Source organism: Danaus plexippus, chromosome 2, assembly GCF_018135715.1.
Source record: "Danaus plexippus chromosome 2, MEX_DaPlex, whole genome shotgun sequence".
NCBI classification, from domain to species: Eukaryota; Metazoa; Arthropoda; class Insecta; order Lepidoptera; family Nymphalidae; genus Danaus; species Danaus plexippus.
Genome location: NC_083537.1, coordinates 5724796 through 5745841, shown reverse-complemented (window position 1 = coordinate 5745841; position 21046 = coordinate 5724796). Strand labels below are relative to the sequence as shown.

Genomic DNA, 21046 nt, shown 5'->3' with positions numbered 1-21046 from the left:
AATTTCCAAGTATATTCTAATTACCTAATTGTTTAAGCCCAACCCATCTTTGACCTCTGTTGAGATTGAGTTTTTCCCCGCGTTGCTGGAATATCAATTGAAATAATTTGAATCGATGTAATGAATTGACTGGCGGTCCAGGGTGGGTTGCAAGGGAGGGTAAGGCGGATCGGGCGGGTGATGGCTTGCTAACGCGGAGGGCGGCGGCTGGCGCGGCAGTCGCGCGCGAGCACGTGCGCAAAACGCCTTGCGCTGCCGCGATCCCCGCGTATCCCGATTCCTCTCATCCTTTACCGCTCAATATTTCCGGATAATAAAATATTACTACAGTATATATTTTTTACCAATAAAATCCCACATGATCATAATAACCCTTCCCGCAAGTACCTACCTTAACGCTAACGAAAGTGCTCTCAATGTTAATGGGTCAATAGTATGACAAGGGTCATTACTGAGATTACCTGCTTACATCACTGAAATAGCAATTTCGGCGGGAAATTTATTGTATATGAGTAATTCTACCACATATGTATATATTTATATGTAATATAATCGAATTGGTTAACGTCTTCATAGCTTACGTGAAGTGTAAATAAACGTAACATAATACGAGTGAGCTCAACATCGGATTTTTTATCGTACCAACTCTAATGCATATTATATTTGTTTACGTTAATCATTTATTCAATAATGCTATAATATTTTGTTGAAATTAATTTATTACGGCGTATATTTAAATATTGTCCTCTTGGCTAAGATGTTTCCCTTAATAATTTTCACAATTTTCTTTGTTCTCGTAACATTCAGTAATACGTTAATATCATTTGATATATATTTTATTAATTGTTACAGAGTTAGAAAATATCTTTTTAAGATAAATGACACATAATAACTACATAGTAATTATTATGGCATGGTTAGACAATTGTTTTTATTTATGCGAAAATCTAATAGAAAATTAATGTTGGATATGGATATAATTGATTATTTATTTATACATTTCAAAAGGGGAAGTGTATTATATGATAAAAATGAGGTAACAAATTATGAAAATTGTTGGAGGTCACCAAATTTTTGGAGGCATTTTATGAGGAATGCGTTAAAGTATGTCGAATGACAATTGTTGTTAGATGAACAGTGTTATTCACAGTCTGTCCATAAGTAAGTCAAAACGATTGTCAATATTGAAATTAGTCGACTATTGTAGTTATGTATACGACATATATAAAACCTCATACGTCTAGAAGACGGCCGAGTTAATGAACGGATATCGGAACAATGTTTCAGCGTGTAATTTATTCATTGCACAGGCGTCCTCGATCATCGTGCTCGTGCAAACGGAAAGTCTCCGCTTGATGTTCATATTCTCTAAACTTTTCCTAGGCAATGTATTAGACATTATTTTTCAATCGCTTAACCAATACGTGATCTAATATAAATTGTTTATTTATGAAAACGTTCTGTATAATGAAATCAAAGTATCGACAAAAAGTGTAACTCATCTTATCTCAATATTACGTTACGAAAAATAAATTTACTCTTTGAGTACTCATTGAACGGGAGCCTCAAATCCCTTAATTCGACTTCAATTTGGGAGTATCCTTAGCATTATTTACGGGAAGTTATGCACACATGATTATTTCTTTCTGGGTTTTGTAATCTTGGAAATTTATGAAAGAAAGAATAATAAATAGATTTTTTAAACCTTAATATCATTTAAAGTGAATAAAACTTTACTAATTTCATTAAATCATATTTTTTTCTACGGGTATTCTTTACAATTGAAGTAGTATACAATTAAAATTTAGCATAAAGTGCTCAATTCCCTTGTAACGAGATAGGTATACCGATACCTATATATGTATGCACAACAACGAGGAAGCCTTTGTAAGTAAAAATGTGTCTAAGTGTTAATGAAGTAAGAAAAACGTTAAAAAAAATCTAAACATTAAATATTGAATATTGTTGGACAATAACATGGAAAAGTTTTAAAATTATGGAGAAAACTGTACAAAATCGAACTACTGAAAAGTGTTCCTGCTGGATGGTGCCACCATGGAGATTTTCGGATTTATCAGACGAGAAATTATATCTGGCCTATACACAACAACAACGACAAAGGGCTGTTCTCCGATTGATCATTACAGGGGTTTTGTTCCAAGTGTTTGCATCGCTTGTGCCTGGAGAACGTGATTTGCATTTCGCCTATAAATCTGTCGCCATTTCCCTTGTACTGAATTTAATTTTGGCAGTAATCTACGCTCTGTTCCGCAAAGCAAGAACAGCTTTGAATCATATCGCATGGATTACTCTATGGGTTCAACTCCTTGTGAGCACTTCCAGACGTCTTGGAGATTCGTATAATGAATTGCTGGGTTGGGCTGTCGTACTGCAATATTTTACTCTTGCAACATTACCATTCCATTATATACTTCTTATATTATACAGTACACTGTCACTCACTGCGTATTTACTTATTCAATACTATAATGCTACAACTACTGAAAGCAGACTGGCCGGCGATTTTTACTTGCAGGTGAATACAAGACATTCAAATGTAACTAAATTTGAGAATTGCAAAACATAAATAACTTTATCTTCTTTGGTAGCAAATAGCGAACGGATGCCTCTTACTGGGAGCTACATTTCTGGGCGGAACTGCATATGCAATAAGCGAAAAACAACAGCGGAGCTCATTTCAAGAGACAAAACGGAGTTTACGCGATAAACTTACAATTGAACAACAAAGCAAAGAACAAGTAAGCTAATATCTTATATTATCATAAAGTCATAGATGTAATTTAATTTCTATGAAAATTTTTAATTACAACGTATTTCGTATATAATATATATTTCTTTATTTGCTAGAGTAGTCTATAATATTTGTAATAATATAATAAAAAAATATTGTTATACCATTAATACATATTATTGAAATACAAACACTGTGGCACTTCGTTAATAAGCTTTAATTTATGTAAGATTAAAATCGATACTAATATAGTATTTATGGAACATTGAACCACAAGCTGTAATTATTTAGATATTAAGGTGTTTAGTCCTGTGTTACAATGAAAATCTATATTTTGTTGTCCAAATAGAGTGCAGAAGTGTTAAACGTTCTATGGCTTCTTTTAGGAAAGATTGTTGCTGTCCGTGCTTCCTGAACATGTGGCAGTACAAATGCGTAAAGATTTGGGACTTATCGATACTCAGTTTAAGAAAATTTACATGTCCCGCCATGAAAATGTTAGGTGGGTAATATAACTTATAGGCATATTTATATTAATAATTATCACTATTATGTTTTATTTAAGGTCATTTTTTTTTTATTTTAACGTTTCAGTATATTATATGCAGACATCGTCGGCTTTACGGCTATATCCTCAACCTATTCAGCGCAAGATCTAGTAGCGATATTAAACGAACTTTTTGCAAGATTTGACCGACTCGCGGAGGTAAGTATAGTTTGTATTGAATTTGATAGTTACGCTATATTCTATTATAATATATTTTCTTATAGAAATACCAACAACTAAGGATCAAGATTCTAGGCGATTGCTATTACTGCATCAGCGGCGCTCCGCTGGAGAGACCTGACCACGCTGTTTTATGTGTTCACATGGGACTGTCTATGGTCAAGGCGATTAAGTGTGTACTATTTTTTATTAATGTTTTTAATGTGGTTGTTTTAATTTGATACAGTTTATTTTGAAAATACTTACATTCTATTACATATTTCATTATAAGCAAAAAGTGCAAGTAGGTACATCATATAAAAACACTATTTTTACGTTAGATCGATGTCTTAATACAGTAGAACCTGCTCTGGCAGACTAAAGAACCGATATAAGCTGACTAAAATGTTTTCCATGGAAATCTGAATTTTGTTGGGGCAAATTTTATGTCTTAATAAAATGTACGCGTGTTAAAAAATTACAACTATAAATCTTTAAAACAGATATGTGCAACAAACAACAAATTCACCAGTGGATATGCGCGTGGGCATCCATACGGGTGCCGTGCTAGCGGGAGTGCTCGGACAACGACAGTGGCAGTTTGACGTTTACTCTCGGGATGTCGAACTTGCCAATAAAATGGAAAGCAGCGGGATGGCTGGGTATGTATTAAATTTAATGATTCTATAAGACCATCTACAAAATATTACATACACAATAAAGCCGGTTGTTAATAATATTTTGTCTGTGATCTTTGAATATGAAATTTATCGGTACTAAATATATTATTATAAAGACTCCACATTTTTCACAATAAAAGTGAGGAATCCAAACAAATTGATCATATCGCATGAGTTATGACAGTCGACCTGGTTTGTGATGGCACTCGAGGATTTATATTAATTAAGTTTATTTTTATAGTTTTATACTATAAAAATGTAGTAACATTTTTATATGTCGAAACTATAAAACTGTGTCTTCTGTTGAAGACGTTTAAATTAATTTCTGAAATCAGGATTTATGGTCGCAGCTATTAAAATTGAAGACTGTTGATTGTTTAGAAACCTATTAATCCACTTCAGTTGTTGATGGACGTGCCATAAAGCATTATTATATCATCATCTATCTTATATGTGGCGATAAATATAAACTACTGATTAAATACGAAGGATGGAACGTCTGTTATCCCGAAATTAACCATTGTTCGCATTCTCAAACATTGTCCATATATTATGAGACCGGTCTTAATGTATTAAACTCAGCGGATCTGTTTCTCCTAATATTTTATTTGCAAAATAATTTACGCAGTTTCACGTTTCTATTTGGTTGCTATTTTAGTTTAATCTTTTAATAAGTTGTGAGCAAATAATCACAATCATAATTTTTCCAATGTTTATGATTTCTTTCATACATGTTTTGTTTGGCTATCTTTTGCATTTAGATTTGTTTTTCTGTAGAACAAGAATTTTATTTCCAATAACCAAATCATAGACCGACTTTTGAGGTTCCGTTCCTTCAAAAATAAAACTTAACCCTTTTAGGACCTTTTAAGTGGAGGACTTAAAATTAAGTGGGGGTGCAAGAGCTGTATTAGGTAAGCTTTGCTTTTCCCAAAGAAAAAAAATCAATAACAACTGCAGATAGATCAAATACTGTCTGCGCAGTAATTTAATCGCTATTATACAACAGTCAATAAGTAACAACTGTACTTGTTACCCCTTGAGCAAAGACAACCCAGAGTTTACCAAGTGGTATAAAGCATGTGAGCTTAATTATCTCAACTAATAAAATTAGTTTTATTTATGAATTCCTAAATTACTTTGAATGTTGTAAAACGTCATACGATTATAAGTTTTCTGTTTGAGCGCGTTATGATCAATGAATTGCGTATATTTTAATAATCAAAAGAAAACTAAAGAATGTAAGTATGAAGATAATTGGAATAAAATATTGTCAAGTGTGCCGAGTGGGAGGGGCTAGAGATTGTTAGGAGGGGAACGAGAATATTATTTTCTGTTTTCAGGAACTGTGGTAAATAAAGTTTTGGAAACCCTGCCATATATCTTTATTATCCGTCTGTCTGTCAAAATATTCCATTGGGAATGCGGGAAAATATCAAATTGTAATTAAAACATAAGTATGTTCCTTGCAAGGACGGTAAAGATTTTAAATCAACGCTAACGTAAAAAAGTATTAATTACATCGAAAAAACATACAATTATTCTTATTATTGTTATAAAATTTTAAACCACGTTGTGATAATAGAGGTTACGGTTCTTTGGGAAACCAATATCCCTAAAGACCATACCATCAAGTTCAATAAATATTACGAGCTCACTAACGAACTCACTAGAAATAGGCTCGTCGTGGATTTGTACGCGGTGGAGGTGGGAGCGAAAGGTATACCTGCTAAATCTCTCTACAACCTACTTAAAGACTTGGGCCTGTCCAGATCTAATATCATTCTTGGAACGTATTTCGAAGGCAGCCCTAATAGGTTGTTTTCAAATTTGGTTAGGTAGAGAGCGGAGCTTGGACGGTGGAGGTGAGCGTTTAACGCGCGTTAGATAAGGGCTCTTTAAACTTACACCTGGGTCGCAAGTCTAAGGCACTGTAGAAGCTTTTCTCCTTGCAATGCGATGGACCCGGCACCCGCACGATGAATCCATGAATGCTAAGAGGTTTCGTCTCATATATGTATATATTATATTATATATTCCGCTCTCCAAGGAGTTGAAATGTATATGGTATTTTCCGCTAACTTACATAAAAAATAAGGATGAATCTAAAACTATACAATAGTAATCAAATCATAAAAACATGTCAACCCTCTGTGAGCGAGTCCGATACGTGTTATTTCGACAATTATTGTTATTAAATATGTACATGTCCTTAGTGTTAAAATAAACAATAAGTTCATTTTTGAGCTTTGCCATAGTCTTGAATGTTTTGAAGTATTTAGCATTACTCAATTATAATTTTAAGCAATATATATATATATATATATATATATTGCTTATAATTATAAATATATCTATATATATATATATATTTATAATTAGTTATCATCATTTATTTCTATATAGGTATGTATGTTAATATTGAATGTAGAACTTAGAGTAGTTTCATCGTTAAGATAAATCTGTTCATCTCATGAAAACCTTGACCCTGCATCTCCCTACACAAGTATCAAGAAGCAAATATCAAACGGAAACTAAGCAGCTATTGAGGGCGTGGAATTTATGCTTCCCTTGTTTAGCTATACATTGTTATAACTGCACTTAATTTTCGATTTTAAAAAAGAATTCCTTTTCCGAATGGCCAGTTAGTTTTTTATTTAACTAAGGACGCAAGAAGTTGTGTTTACCTGCTTGTAGCCTAATGATTCTTAAACGGATTGATCGATTTTGATGCAGTTTTTTCATTTTCAGCCAGGTCCTTTCGGAGATAATTAGCTAGGTTTGGTTCATATCGGTCCAGCAGTGTAAGACTGTCAGATCTTTTCGAAACGATGAAAGGCATTTATAGCACATTATTCGATCTTTTTTTGTAAAAATTGTATAATTGTAAAGTATTTTTTTAGTAGTACAGATACCATTTTAACGTTTCTGGGTTATTTACATACTATTTTGATGGAGGTGCAATTAATAAATTTTAACAAGAACGGCTAGTCGAGGGTACTATTAAGACTTTCGCATGAAATTCAAATAAAATAACGATATTGGATGTGACATGGTGCATATCGTTACTTGAAAGTACGAATATTTTATATAAGATAATAAGCGATTCAATGGAAATAAAGTACAAAAAAAAATAACTCCTACTTTAGCTGTCTATGACCTCATTTGGTTTGAATTTTAAGCTTTCTGCCCTTAAGCCAAGAAACTGTTGGAAGTAGATGACTAATTAAAAGTAGTTGACACTAACCTACATCTCGTTCTCCCTTGAATACAATTACCACATTTATTCGAAAAGTCGCGGTGGTGTTGAATTCATTAAGAAAAATGTAGCAATAATTTTATTATTGTATAACATTATTTCATTTAAAAACCTTATATTAGGTTATATGATACTCAAAAAGTTATTTGTTTTATGAGTTGTATATGTAATTTAAAATCCGGTTTTCCCAAGGAACGGCTGCCTGACCTCTGAAATAAGCCGAGGACGTACCAGAAACTAGGTTATATTAAATCAGTTTTAATATTCAACTATTGTAGCTTCTATAACAGAGACGACGCTTTCTTTTAAAATATACTAAACTTTTCATATAGAAATCTATAACATTTTGTTTACTTTCCTATAATGAGTTTATTATTACAGGGTTTGTTTCATCTGATATTGAAATTTGTTCCTTATATTTATTAAATATACCTCTTACTTTGGATTAACATCCATTTCATAATCAAATTTAATCTATAATTTCATAACCTTTATTTCCAGCTCATATTAATTATATAACAAATTTTATCTAAGAAATTGATATTGTAAATTACTTTATTCGTAACATACACGGCTTACACGCGTAAATCAAAGTAACGTAAAAGCAGATTACAACATAAAAGAGTCAGATGTAGATATGTTTATTGTATTTTAAAATTGTTGTCGTATAATAACGAGTAATACTCTAAATAGAATTTATAGGCGGATGATATTGGATGTCGTAAAAATACACATCGCCGAGCTTTGTAGTTTGTAAATGGTATTGGGATTTAATTTATTGGAAATACGTAAACCTAAAAACAAATAAAAGGAATCAATAAAGAGTTGCTTTGTGCAATTTGGTATAATTTTTGTTTTTATCTACAAAATATGGAGTCGGGATTGAGTTATGATCTAAGTTAGAGCCATTTGAGATGTATCTAAAAGTGGTTCTGTATATTTATAAAGATAAATAAGTTATATGTTTAGAAAATCCAAAAGAGTAGAAAAAAGGTTATCTAAATATCAAGTAGACAGTTTTTGTATAGATAACGTTAGATAAAAGTTGTATTGTTCTAGTCGCGTTCACGTCTCGGAGGTGACCTTGGGTTTTCTAAACGATGAGTTCGAGGTGGAGCCGGCCCACGGTGAACGACGAGAAGAGATGCTGCGACAGGCCGGCATTAAAACATACTTCATAGTACGGGTATTGAAACCGGTGGGTATTTAAATATATCGCAACATTTTAATATTATTCAAATCGATGTAATAAAAAAGATATTAGAGCCTCCGTTTACGACATTATATTAATATATTTTTATATTATTAGATAGAATAAAACGATTTGCATTATACAAATTCTTTATTCATATTTATGAGTTATATCTATTATAATATATGAGAATTATATAAAAATAATATTGAAAACAAATAATATTACTAGTTATTAATGTTGGTTTTTGTAAAAAGGAATGTTTATATAAATTAGTTTTATAGTATCTAGTATAATAGGTTTGGAGCCTTTTAGACGAGCGTCTCGTTTAAAACACTTTAGAGCAACGTTATTACGAACTCTGAGAAGTTTACACAGGGTGGATATTGATTTTAGTATGTATGCTAACAGTTTTAAAGGAAGTAAGTCGGGTTTAGCTTATCAAGATTTTAAAAAAAAGGTAGCGAGGAATAGTGTTCGTGCTATCGACAAAATCAAATCTAAATGTGGGGTTGAATTTTTAACACGCTAGCTGTATAGTTATTGTACCATTGTGGGAAATTACTGTTCTCAAATTATTTAAACATCGCCATGTATTTAATAATTACATAACAAATAGTCTATTCATATATTATACAGCTGAGTAAATTTTAATTAATTAACATTAAATGTTAAATTTTACAATTTACAGATTTATCAATTTTATTTATTAGAAAGTGATATTAAATGAATATTGTAGTATCATGGCGAAGAAAAGAGTGCTGCTGGGGAAGCGGGTGAGGGAGATGGGAGCGACGCGCTCTCCGATCTGAAAGACGACGATGAGGACTCTGTGAGTGACCGCCCGGCCCCATCCGGCCCCCGCCGAATATAGGACACTGGGGCATTAGGCCCGCGCTAGTTTACATTACAGTTTACCCTCCCGATAACCATTGCTTTTTAAGTTAAGTAATCATTCATCGAGATTAAAGTGATCATTATGCATTTGAGCACTTCTACGTAGAACTGAAACCATGGGCGTCCATAATGATTTGTTGCTTGTCGATTACATAGATACGCTTCGTACATTATTCGTAGGTTCTATCACCGCAAGACGAGAGCAAGGACAATGAGGATGTCAAAATACTCGCAATGTTAGAGGAAGAACTCGTCAATAGAGATGACAACAAGTGAGTTTTTTGTATGAGTTTATTTTGAAATGTCAGATACGTTTAAATTTACAGTTAGTATGTTATTTTAGCAGTAATTTTCCTCTTGCTTTCTTCATCCGCTTATCAAAAGTGTTCCAATGCTATTTATTAAAAAAAACTGACTTTTAAAACAATGCTTCATTTGCATAAAAATATTTATATAACAAAAGATAATTGCAAAAAGCATTCCTTTATCGCGTTGGAGCACTATTCACAGCATTTTGTTATACATAAATTACTCCTAGAGTGAAATAAAAAGAAAGTTCATTGAAGTTTCTGTTCAGGGAGCTGGCGGATGCGACTACTTTATGCCTGACTTTCAAGACCCAAGCGGCGGAGGCTTGCTATGCGCGACGGGTTGATGCCTGCCCCCTGGCTGTGTGCGCCCCTCCGCTACTGTTGCTACCAGCTGTCGTGGCTCTTGCCAGCTTTGCTGTTCCATCAACATGGTCTTTACACGCCGTCTATCTTGCGCTGGTTCTTGAAACAGGACTCGTTAACGTTGCATACTATGCTTGTTATAGATATGCTCATTATAAGGTAGGATGTGCAAAAATATTTATAATCTTATTTAAATATTAGTTTTATAAAATGTATGAAATTTAATTTCAGAAAAAAGCAATATCGCCCTACTGGAAGCTGACATGTGGAACGTTTAACATTGTGATGTTTGTCGCTGCCAATATTGCTCCATTGGTGGGTAATTGTTTTGCTTTGTGTTTATTTTGCTGCTCGTGATCGATTATTGGTCATTACCTACGAAATATTACCAGTAATAATATATAATAATAATAAAAATGTTATAAAAATCTTAAATTTAAACAACAGTTTTATACCGCGCAAAATGAAATTCTATTTCAATGACATATGAATATTTAAATTTTTAATAATTCAAATCTATCTACCTAGAGTATAAAATGAAATATCAAAGAGTGATCCATTATATTTGATGTTCAATTTCTATAACGTTGAAATACCACTGTCTCAAGGGCATTCTATTTTAAACATACAAACATTTACACAAATATAAACTAAAAAGTGAAGTGTTTTAACCTGTACACTTTTGTTATGAAGTTAATGAAATATATAAATATCATAGACATAATATTTGTATATTCGAATTATTAAAAAAAATTGTATATTGAATATTTACTAATGATGAGTAGGTTTCCATAATTATTGTATCTAGAAACCATAGAAACCCCATTTCATATTTCGATGAAAAGTTTCCGCCTGCGTTGGAACTTTAAAAGTACTATTATTTTAAGAAGGTCTTATAGTAATAAATAATTAGGATAAAAAATTCTAACAGTTACATTAAGCAACTGTGCTTTCTCAGAAATAAAACCCTGATTGCATAACTCAACCCCTTTCTTTTTAACTATTATAGCTGTACCTAAATTGAAGGTTAACATATAATTTTATAACAATAATTTAAAAAGGCTGCTAAAATTTTATAAGGGCTTCTGGGAATTGCATAATTCGAGTTTTTCAGTCATTGCTGGTTGTGGATAAAGTACAATTTTTTGTTTATTTTTCATACTTGCATACTTTTTAACAGCTTGATCAGAAACAACAGAGTAAAATCATTTCCATTGTGTAGTCTATTTTACAATAGGTTATTATTTGTGTTTCTAGAGCGATGTTATTGCTGCAAGGAACCTGCTTTATACTTTAATTTATATGAGTCATAACAAATATCAATAAAAAAGTGTAATTTATTATAAGAATTACTGAAAACGTAAGACATAAGTTTCCGTACACATTAACTTTTTGGAAGTGAGCCAATAAAAAAATTAAAATGTATATTGATATTTTTTGCAACATATACCAGATACAACAAAGAGAGGATTAAAAGCTCAGATATGTTTTCTTCCATCTTAATAATCATATTTTTTAAATACGGCTACTAGCTTGCCATGAAGAGGGGCATCTGCTCCTTTGCCTTTTTTTAAAACTGATATGTAAAAAAAATCCAGTAATAAAGAGAATTTATGCATAAAAAGAAAGTTTTAAATTATAAACAGCTCAACGATATCTCTAGTAATTGTAATTAGTAAGTATTCTATTTGCAAAATTTACAGATTATATGTGGCAACTTCGAAACGATGCTAGCAGAAGACGGGCTTAGAGATGACGCCCCTTCACATAGCGGCGCCCGACGTTGCATTCACCCATCATATTATTATCACGTCAGTAAAATACTTGATTTTCTATTTTAGAGTCTAACTGTTATAATCTTAAAGAGTATTATCTAATAATTAATATTACCTATCCAATGTAATATAGAATAAAGAGTATTCAATCGCTAAAAATTTGTACATTTGATTTAATCGAAGTATTCAAGAAGGCACATGGATATAATTTTTTTTTTAATCTAAATAATGTTATTGGAATTATGTACTGATTTATTTTTCCAAACTATTACACCCTCAAACAGATGTTAAATCATGTAAATAACATTTAAGGTACAGTAAGAGAAGAATTATGTCACAATTATAGATGTTAATAAGTTAACTGTATAATCAGGTGGGTGCGGGTGCGTTATGTGGTGCGTTGTGGGTTTCTCCATTGGGTGGATGTGCACGAGCGGCTTTGTTGGGGTCACTAGCGGCGGCTCATGCTGTACCCGCAGCCCTACACCCCGCGGTACTAACATCTCGCCCTACACTCGACCGCGACCCCTTTCGTTTGCCATACAACGCCACCGACGACTGCGAAGAAGAATTATTAAACCTGCTGTTAGTTTCTACCTATAAAAATTCCAATTATAGTTTTTGAAAATGTTAACATTTCTTTTTAGTTATATAACATTGGCTTCTTTGGCTTGGCTTCTTTTAATTATTTTAATGAAAATCATTGGTACACTTTGTACGGATAATTTTTGTTATGTCGATAACTTTTCTTTTTTTTATTTATTGCTCAAACTAATGATATGTAAAGCATTTCTCAATCAAAACTACCATTTGTTATTATAATAAAAGAGTGGAAAATTTCAAAATCTGTGCATCTCAAAGAAATTCTTCACCAATTTGATTTTTTTTTTTAATTCTTTACTTTATCAGCATTCGAAAGAATAACCTGATGTTGTTCATGTTCATAATATAAAAGTGACCTTTTCCAAACACCTCTTATATTTTTTTTTTGTCTATTTCTGAGAGCCGATTTAGTACTTTTAGTATCTGAATAATTTTTTTTATAACGTTTTTTTTAATAGTTATATGTTAATGTCACCTTACTGCTATTGTATTACACTTGTAAAAATATTTGAAAAATTCTTTTCACTTGCTTTAATAATTTTACCCATGATAGTTATATTCTCATAATTACCAGAAATAATAGTTATGAACATTCCAGTATAGAAGTCCAAGAAACGTTCTAAATCTAACCTTCATCTCGAAGTCTTACAAGGCTTATATGATGTTTACCAATTATTTCCTAGGAAGAGTCTATGCGTTTCTACAAATACTTCCTCATAAAAAAATATGCGATAAAAAAAGTAGAGAATGTAAATTAGTTATATTTTCATGACAGAGCCCAGATTCACACTGGTAGACACATCCTGATGCTGTTGTTCATAGCGGTGGCACTCATCATATACAACAGATACGTGAGTATAGTTCTTACGAAGGAAGACGTGTTTTTGCGCTATTAATAGTATGATTTGTGCAGAGCGAGTCTCTGGAGCGCGCACGGCACTCGCGCGGGGAGAGAATGCGCGCGCAGGCGGAGCAAGCGAGTGACTTACGGCGACGGAACCAGGCACTGGTCCACAACGTTCTGCCACCACACGTTGCCAGGCATTTCATGGGCGCACGTCATCATCACCGCGATTTATACAGCCAGAGTTACGCGGAAGTCGGCGTGCTTTTCGCCTCCATGCCCAATTTTACAGGTGTCCTGATTTTACCAAGAATTAATTATCTTTATTGGATTAATTGGATTAATCTCTAAGAACAATTACTGTCAAAACGAATCAAATGTTGTTAAAATACAATTTTCCTATCGTATTTCAGTATCAACTTGTAATAAAATTATTTATTCATGAATAGATATCACGACTTTGTTTTATCACTTGAGTAATGGCTCTCGATTAATTTAAAATTCTTAAGCGGTTACTTTCTACGTTAAAAGATTAGTGATCTACATTCGCCCTTTCTATGAGAGAACACGTTCCGTCTCGTTCACCGGCCAACCTCTAGATCCCTGTGTCGAAGGCGGAAAGTTATAAAGTTGTTCACACGTGTAATCGAAATGATAAAATTCCAGTATTTTTCTAATTCCGGTTTGTTTTAACCTGTTCCAGAGTTTTACTCGGAAGAAACAGTTAACAATCAAGGCCTAGAATGTTTACGATTTCTCAACGAAGTTATATCGGACTTTGATCTCGTAAGTGTCTGTTGTTATTCTGTTGCTGAATTTTATATAGACGAAGTAAAAATAAATATTTGTACACAAATAACCCTACACTATCACGAATCTGTATGTTTAATGTTTAGGACTAAGATCTTTTTCAGAATTCACGAGGTTTTTCGTTTTATCTGATTAGTTTTCTGTCATGATTATTGAAATAAAAGATGGAATGCCGAATCAATAAGATGAAATATTACTTGAATAGATTCTGTTAAAGGTTACATTCTTATCTATAGCCAATTTCCAATTCGCACTTGAACTTTATCAATGAATCCATATTCATGTTTTCTGTTAGATGGCACAATGTTTTAATAACCTCAAAGAATGTCAGATGCTTTTTTTTTCTTTTATCTATTTAGTTATACTAAGACACTTTTTTGTGACATACTGAACATGGACTTTTGTTTTAAAAATTAATACTTTACACAGCAAATGAGATCTGCTGAAAGACAAAATTCATTTGTTCCCTATTAAAAACCTAGTAGTTTTTTATTTTACTTTTCAATGGACTTGTAGCTTGTATATCTTCAAGACAAAGATCATCATCAAAATACCTGTAGGATAGGAACTCAATAACATAGGAACTTCAATGTAAAATAACATACTACATTTATATGTTTTTACATTGTAGCTGCTGGAAGATGCCAAATTCAGTAAGGACATCATCAAAATAAAGACGATTAGTTCAACGTACATGGCTGCGTCAGGCCTAAATCCTACGCGACAAATGCAGGTAATGTCTGCAATAAAATGATATTGTCTTCCATATATTCGAGAGGCCTTAAATGTCACTTATCCTAACTGTAACAACTGTCAGTGGATATTCTTAAAATACTTTAATTAACTTTCAATCACCTGCACAGAGTGTTAAGTTAACCATATTTCATTGTAACTAGCCTTCTGATGGTGTGTTGGTTCGTTGGGCTCACCTGGCATGTTTGGTGGAGTTCGCGTTGGAGCTGCAGCGTGTTCTGGCCGCCATCAACGAGCAATCTTTCAACCATTTCGTACTTCGAATGGGTGTAAACCACGGGCCGATCACAGCAGGCGTCATTGGTGCCAGGAAGCCCCACTACGATATATGGGGGAACACTGTTAACGTAGCTTCAAGGATGGAAAGCACTGGCAAGGCTGGATGTATACAGGTAACGTTTTATCTATTATATTATTTTTATTTAATCATTAATATTGTTCGCATTAAAATGTTGCTAAAACGTATTTCAAAAGTATACAAATAATTACAGAAGTATGTACGTAATCTCTGCAGCGTGACGGGATAAATGCATTGTAAATATCATTAACATCTACTCTAGCTACAAAATATGAAGGCACTATATGAAATATACTAAAATCGTAACCTTATCGACAACAAATAAAAATAATCATGACTTACAAGTACAGCATCCATAAGTCCTTTCTAAATAGTCATTGTTATATCACTCAAGGTGCATATGAACGAATCCGGTATAATTACAATGGTATGAGTCAGTAATAAATCGAGTCACTGAGTATGACAAACGAGATGACATTCCCTTTAGGTGACCGAAGAGACCTGTCATATCCTTGAGGATTTCGGGTACTACTTCGAACAACGTGGCCTAGTCGCAGTTAAGGGCAAGGGGCAGCTTATGACGTATTACCTGCAAGGGAAGAAAGGCGACATAGATAATACCGTGAGTTACCCTTTCTTCATAACGATTGATTGCCTAGTTTTCTAACAAATATCAATATCACAGAACTTTCGAAATTCATATATAAAACATCAATCAAATATTGATCCATGTCTATTACTGTAGTCATGTCTATAAAACTGTTAATTATATTGAAATATTTTATATTTAACATTATTATTGTACCCTAATTATCATAATTTAAATTTAATTGCTTCATATCGAATGACGTTTACGTAAATTTAAAATAATTTGTTAGATTTAAGTAAACAAGTCGAATATATATTAATATGCTTCGCTACCGCATAAAATATTTGCATTTTAAGTTCAATAAGAAATGGTGAATACTTAATTATTATTGTTTAATAATTTTATACGACTTTAATAACAATTGTAAGAGAGTTACATAAGAACGACAATGACAGTTACATATAATAATAATTTGTTTGTATGTTCCTATGTAAATAGTTAATATATATAATATACTAACAAGTATAAAGTGCCCGTAATGTTATTGTGCCTAACCCCGACCTGAATGTGGTTAGATTGGATGAATCTAATACCTTGAAGGAGACGCTTCTGTTTGATCATAATGTATTTTTATGTTGTGGTCATTAAACATTCTGAGTCAATTGTAAAACATGACGGAGTATTAATATATTATTTGATTTTATCTCCAACTTTGCGTGTTTAAAGTTTATTACATACAAAGCCCCTCTATTTAAAACAAGCCAATAATAATATATGGGTGATTTCAGTAAAAGAATCTATAATATTATTGTAAACATTTTGCAAAATGTGCAAAAAATGTATAGTGTTATTACACTTTTAATATAGTACGCTTACACCGAGTTGTGAGTGTTGTCTGAACTCTGTAATTACTATATAAATATACACTATTTGATTACGTGTGTTTTAACAGTGATTATATTTTGTCTAAAACATATTAAAGTAAAAAAAAATTATGTAACATTTGAATATTCACCAAAAATTTATAATTTTAAAAGGAATTTCTCCGAATGCGCTAATAAATGCTAAGAACATTTTAATTTTAGGTCAATGTTAAAATTGTACGATGTTTAAAGAAAATGTTTTCGAAATTTAAAATCAATCTTACTTATGTAAGATATTATTTATGAAGTTTCAGCTGATTTTCATGAACAAATTCTTCAATACAACGAAGAAAAGAAAAAAAAGAAGAATTTGATCGTTACGATCTGGACAGTCTACCCGGACAGGCCGACTTACCTGGGTCGCCCTGTCCGGATAGGCAGTCCGGATTGTTGACGTAATACAACGAGGGATAGAAGATTGAACAGAATTGGAGGGATAACATATTTTCTCGGATTGTTGACGTAATACAACGAGCGATGAAAGATGTAACAGCATTGGATGGATAACATATTTGTTTGGATTGTAGACGTAATACAACGAGCTATGACAGATGGAACAGCATCGAATGGATAACATATTTGTTCGGATTGTTGACGTAATACAACTAGCTATAAAAGATGGAATAGCATTGGATGGATAACATATTTGTTCGGATTGTTGACGTAATACAACGAGCTATGAAAGATGGAATAGCATTGGATGGATAGCATATTTGTTCGGATTGTTGACGTAATACAACTAGCTATAAAAGATGGAATAGCATTGGATGGATAACATATTTGTTCGGATTGTTGACGTAATACAACGAGCTATGAAAGATGGAATAGCATTGGATGGATAGCATATTTGTTCGGATTGTTGACGTAATACAACGAGCTATGAAAGACGGAATAGCATTGGATGGATAACATATTTGTTCGGATTGTTGACGTAATACAACGAGCTATGAAAGATGGAATAGCATTGGATGGATAGCATATTTGTTCGGATTGTTGACGTAATACAACGAGCTATGAAAGATGGAATAGCATTGGATGGATAACATATTTGTTCGGATTGTTGACGTAATACAACGAGCTATGAAAGACGGAATAGCATTGGATGGATAACATATTTGTTCGGATTGTTGACGTAATACAACGAGCTATGAAAGATGGAATAGCATTGGATGGATAACATTTAGTAGCTTTTAATAATATTATAATTAACATATATGGAATAAATTGTTATTATAAAACAAATTTTTATACGAAATATGATATCACCAAAAACGTTATAAGTTTGATAATATGCATACATTTGATTTTTATTAGAAAAAAAAACACGTATAGTTTGGAAAGATGATTGCTTACTTTTATGAAATATCTATATGTATTATGTTTAATTGTTTGCAAGACATCAATATTGTAATGGTATGTTATCATGTTTCTTCAAAGCTGACTAGATAGTGTAAAAACTACTATCAAAATTATATCCCCTAATGAAATGTTTACATAATTGTATCCACTCTATTACGTAAACCTAACTTAACAAATTAATCAAAATTATGTAACTTGCGAATAGTTTAGCTAAACGACTCACTAGTATGTAATACCAACAGTATGTATAAATATTATGTAGAAAAGATCTTTATACAAAGGTTTTAGGAAAAGTTATCATTCTTGTTTGTGATTTATATTTTTCTTATTTTTCTGCAGAGTTCTTTTAAAGAATAAGTATAATGTAACTATTACAGTATGAAGTTTGAATATTAAAATATAATTTTAACATTATTCTTGCAGACAAACAATGGCGAAAATGGCGAGTTGCTAGCGAACGGGGAACCAACTCCATCAATGTTTACTCGTTCAGAGGAAGCGGACGCTGGCCATCCACTTCTACCGTAATAAAGAACGTTCTAAATAATATTCCTAGTAATTAATGTTCCAAATCTCTATTTTTTAATATTTTCTAAGTCAACTCTAAAAAAATAAGTAACCAACATCCTTATTTATATAGAAATAACACATAATGCCAGTCTTGAACGAGGGCATTATTTATGGAAAAGACTTTAAAACTTATCACCTAATTACAGTTAGTTATAAGCAATTTCAGCAATCTTTGGTTGTAATTATGACTATATAACTTGTTGATTTTTAGAGTCTTTAATACTGTTATCTGTCACTGTATATTTCTCTAATAATAAATAGCTATATTAATAAAAAATATATAAAAATTAATTCAGATAACTATTTAATGTAAAATCTATCGATTATAGGATATGTAGTTCGTAGGATAATTCACAAACTTCTCAGTAGCAGCTAACCGTTTCCTTATTAAGTAAATTATTACGAACAAAACTAGTTAATTTATGATTAATATAAAATCTTGTTTAAAAAATAATTCAAAGTTACTTTCATCCATCGTTATCACATTCACACACATAATTTATGTTGACAGACATTTGAAACGCCATTCTCTTAATAAGTTACCATAAAATAAACAAGCGTAATAGATGCTTTTACATTTAATTGATGGTTATGATTATCTGCTCCGTAAATATAATAATTAATTTATGGACAAATTAATGATATATAAACATTTATATAAGTCTTTTCTTGAGTTTGTTAAGTATAATTTTTATAAACTTGTTTTTTTTTTTCTTAATAAATAGTGTGAAGCAAATAATTTACGTAATACATATATTTTATTTAAGTAATTAAAAAGTGGAAACACAAAATCGATCCTAAATGATAATCTTTTTACGTCAGTGAAGACTTCTTTATTAATATAAAAAAAAAAAATAAGCATTTTGGAGGTATTTTTTATTTATCTGTCCAACATTAACATATATACCGAAACTTGTTTTTGATCAGGCTCCAATTTATTATAGATAATTATATTTTTATTCTATAATAAAGTTAAAAAAACAATGTCACTTAAAAAACAGATGACCTACAACATCCTGTTATGTAATGTAAAATTCATTTAGTGGACGTTTATGCTGATCAAGATACGTTTAATGTTGTTAATAGATTGACAAAAACGAACATGTCGTTCTTTTTTTTATATGAGTAATTAATAAATTATTGTAAACTGCTAATCTTTATAATTTAAGTATTTGAACTTCTGTTGAATAAAAATTATATCAATCAAAGATGTACATATATTTTTTTCGTGTCCAATATATATGCCTATGAACAGTAGAGAAAAAGTTTAATCTTATTTAGAAAGTTTAATCATAGTAGGTCATTAGTATGTAATTATTTTTATGTAATGATTATAGTATCTAATTATGAGTTGTATTACCGAAAGGCTTATTTGTAGTAATAATGTTTAGGATATAGAGTAGTGTCAAGTAATTAGTAGATAAAATTTTCAACAATATCGATTGTGTTGATGCACTAAAAGTGTGTCAGACGTTTCTTGTATAGGTGCTACCTCCGTTATTTATTTGTGCAATAACATATTGCGAAATTTACTGCATAAGTCGAATTGGAAAATTATGATGCGGTCATGCGCACACGCAGCGAGGATGCGGTTATATAATAGTAAGTTTGATAAGTCTGTAGTCGGTGTTGCCACATCTTCATCTTTGTATTAAGTAGAAATATTGTGATATTCGTGTAGGTGTCGTATAGCTTAATTTGTATGTATCTTTGTCGTTTTTTTTTTTAGATTTTAAATTATTTGGCATTCAGCAAAAATTCTATTAATAGGCTTCCTATTGTACGGGATAATGCTTTCAATAGAATTGCCTAGAAAACATAGCCTAAATGTATTTGTACGTATGTAGTACCATATATCATTATGTGTAGTATATGTGTAGGAAATTTAACGCTTGATATTATAGGTAATAATATTATACGTGATATATTAGATATTTACTCTATTAGATTTAAGTTTTATTAGACATGTTATATTTTTTCTTCTAACGACTTTATACCTTCCTGTGATTTGTGACTATTTAAGATATAATTTTATACATGTTTTAGCTCAAACATTTAAAGGTTGAACCTTATGTGGCTATTATATTATTAAAGTGTAACAAATAAAGCAATACCTTCAAACAAATTTTTATTTTTATTCTCTTTATTTTATAAAAAAAAAATATCATTCCTTATCAAAATGATTCAAGAGTATTCATGATTAGAATTAATTTAGATCATCTTAAAGTGCATTTGTTAGGTATATATTTTTAGGGATTGGATTTGAAAAATATCCCTTAGATCATAATAGAAGCATTTAAAATGAATGTTTTGTCTGATTAATTAATATCTGTCGCTAACCAAACATGGAAATATTCGATAT

The 21046-nt window shown here is 31.6% G+C and overlaps 1 protein-coding gene and 1 long non-coding RNA gene across 5 annotated transcripts; one reads left to right on the top strand and one right to left on the bottom strand.

Annotated features, from left to right (window-relative positions):
• The first annotated feature begins 234 nt into the window (after positions 1-234).
• On the top strand, positions 235-20809 carry LOC116779591 (adenylate cyclase type 8). 2 transcript variants are annotated; one of them, XM_061521831.1, is made up of 21 exons: positions 235-504; positions 1788-2536; positions 2610-2759; positions 3139-3254; positions 3347-3458; positions 3524-3651; positions 3962-4120; positions 8457-8595; positions 9329-9421; positions 9667-9758; positions 10064-10319; positions 10392-10475; positions 11864-11971; positions 12309-12520; positions 13314-13389; positions 13452-13674; positions 14086-14168; positions 14824-14925; positions 15089-15337; positions 15731-15865; positions 18538-20809. In XM_061521831.1, exons 2-21 carry the CDS (start codon positions 1997-1999, stop codon positions 18640-18642), a joined length of 3162 nt encoding a protein of 1053 aa, XP_061377815.1. In that variant the 5' UTR covers positions 235-504; positions 1788-1996; the 3' UTR covers positions 18643-20809. The 2 variants fall into 2 exon arrangements, with proteins under 2 accessions (XP_061377815.1, XP_061377808.1); XM_061521824.1 differs by lacking the exon at positions 235-504 and having other exon boundaries at positions 755-2536.
• LOC133319011 (uncharacterized) lies at positions 11827-15782 on the bottom strand. 3 transcript variants are annotated; one of them, XR_009752719.1, is made up of 4 exons: positions 15586-15782; positions 15122-15264; positions 14887-14932; positions 11827-12493 (listed from the first exon to the last, which is right to left on the bottom strand). It is a non-coding gene; the product is annotated as an uncharacterized LOC133319011 (long non-coding RNA). The 3 variants fall into 3 exon arrangements; XR_009752717.1 differs by lacking the exon at positions 14887-14932; XR_009752718.1 differs by lacking the exon at positions 11827-12493 and having other exon boundaries at positions 14672-14932.
• Positions 20810-21046: the final 237 nt, after the last annotated feature.

Bases quoted from the DNA above. Each gene is read 5' to 3' on its own strand.
- LOC116779591 (XM_061521831.1), top strand. From the start codon at position 1,997: ATGGAGAAAACTGTACAAAATCGAACTACTGAAAAGTGTTCCTGCTGG. The intron at 2,760-3,138 runs GTAAGCTAATAT...GGCTTCTTTTAG, and splicing joins AACAACAAAGCAAAGAACAA to GAAAGATTGTTGCTGTCCGT. The intron at 15,338-15,730 runs GTAACGTTTTAT...CATTCCCTTTAG, and splicing joins GCAAGGCTGGATGTATACAG to GTGACCGAAGAGACCTGTCA.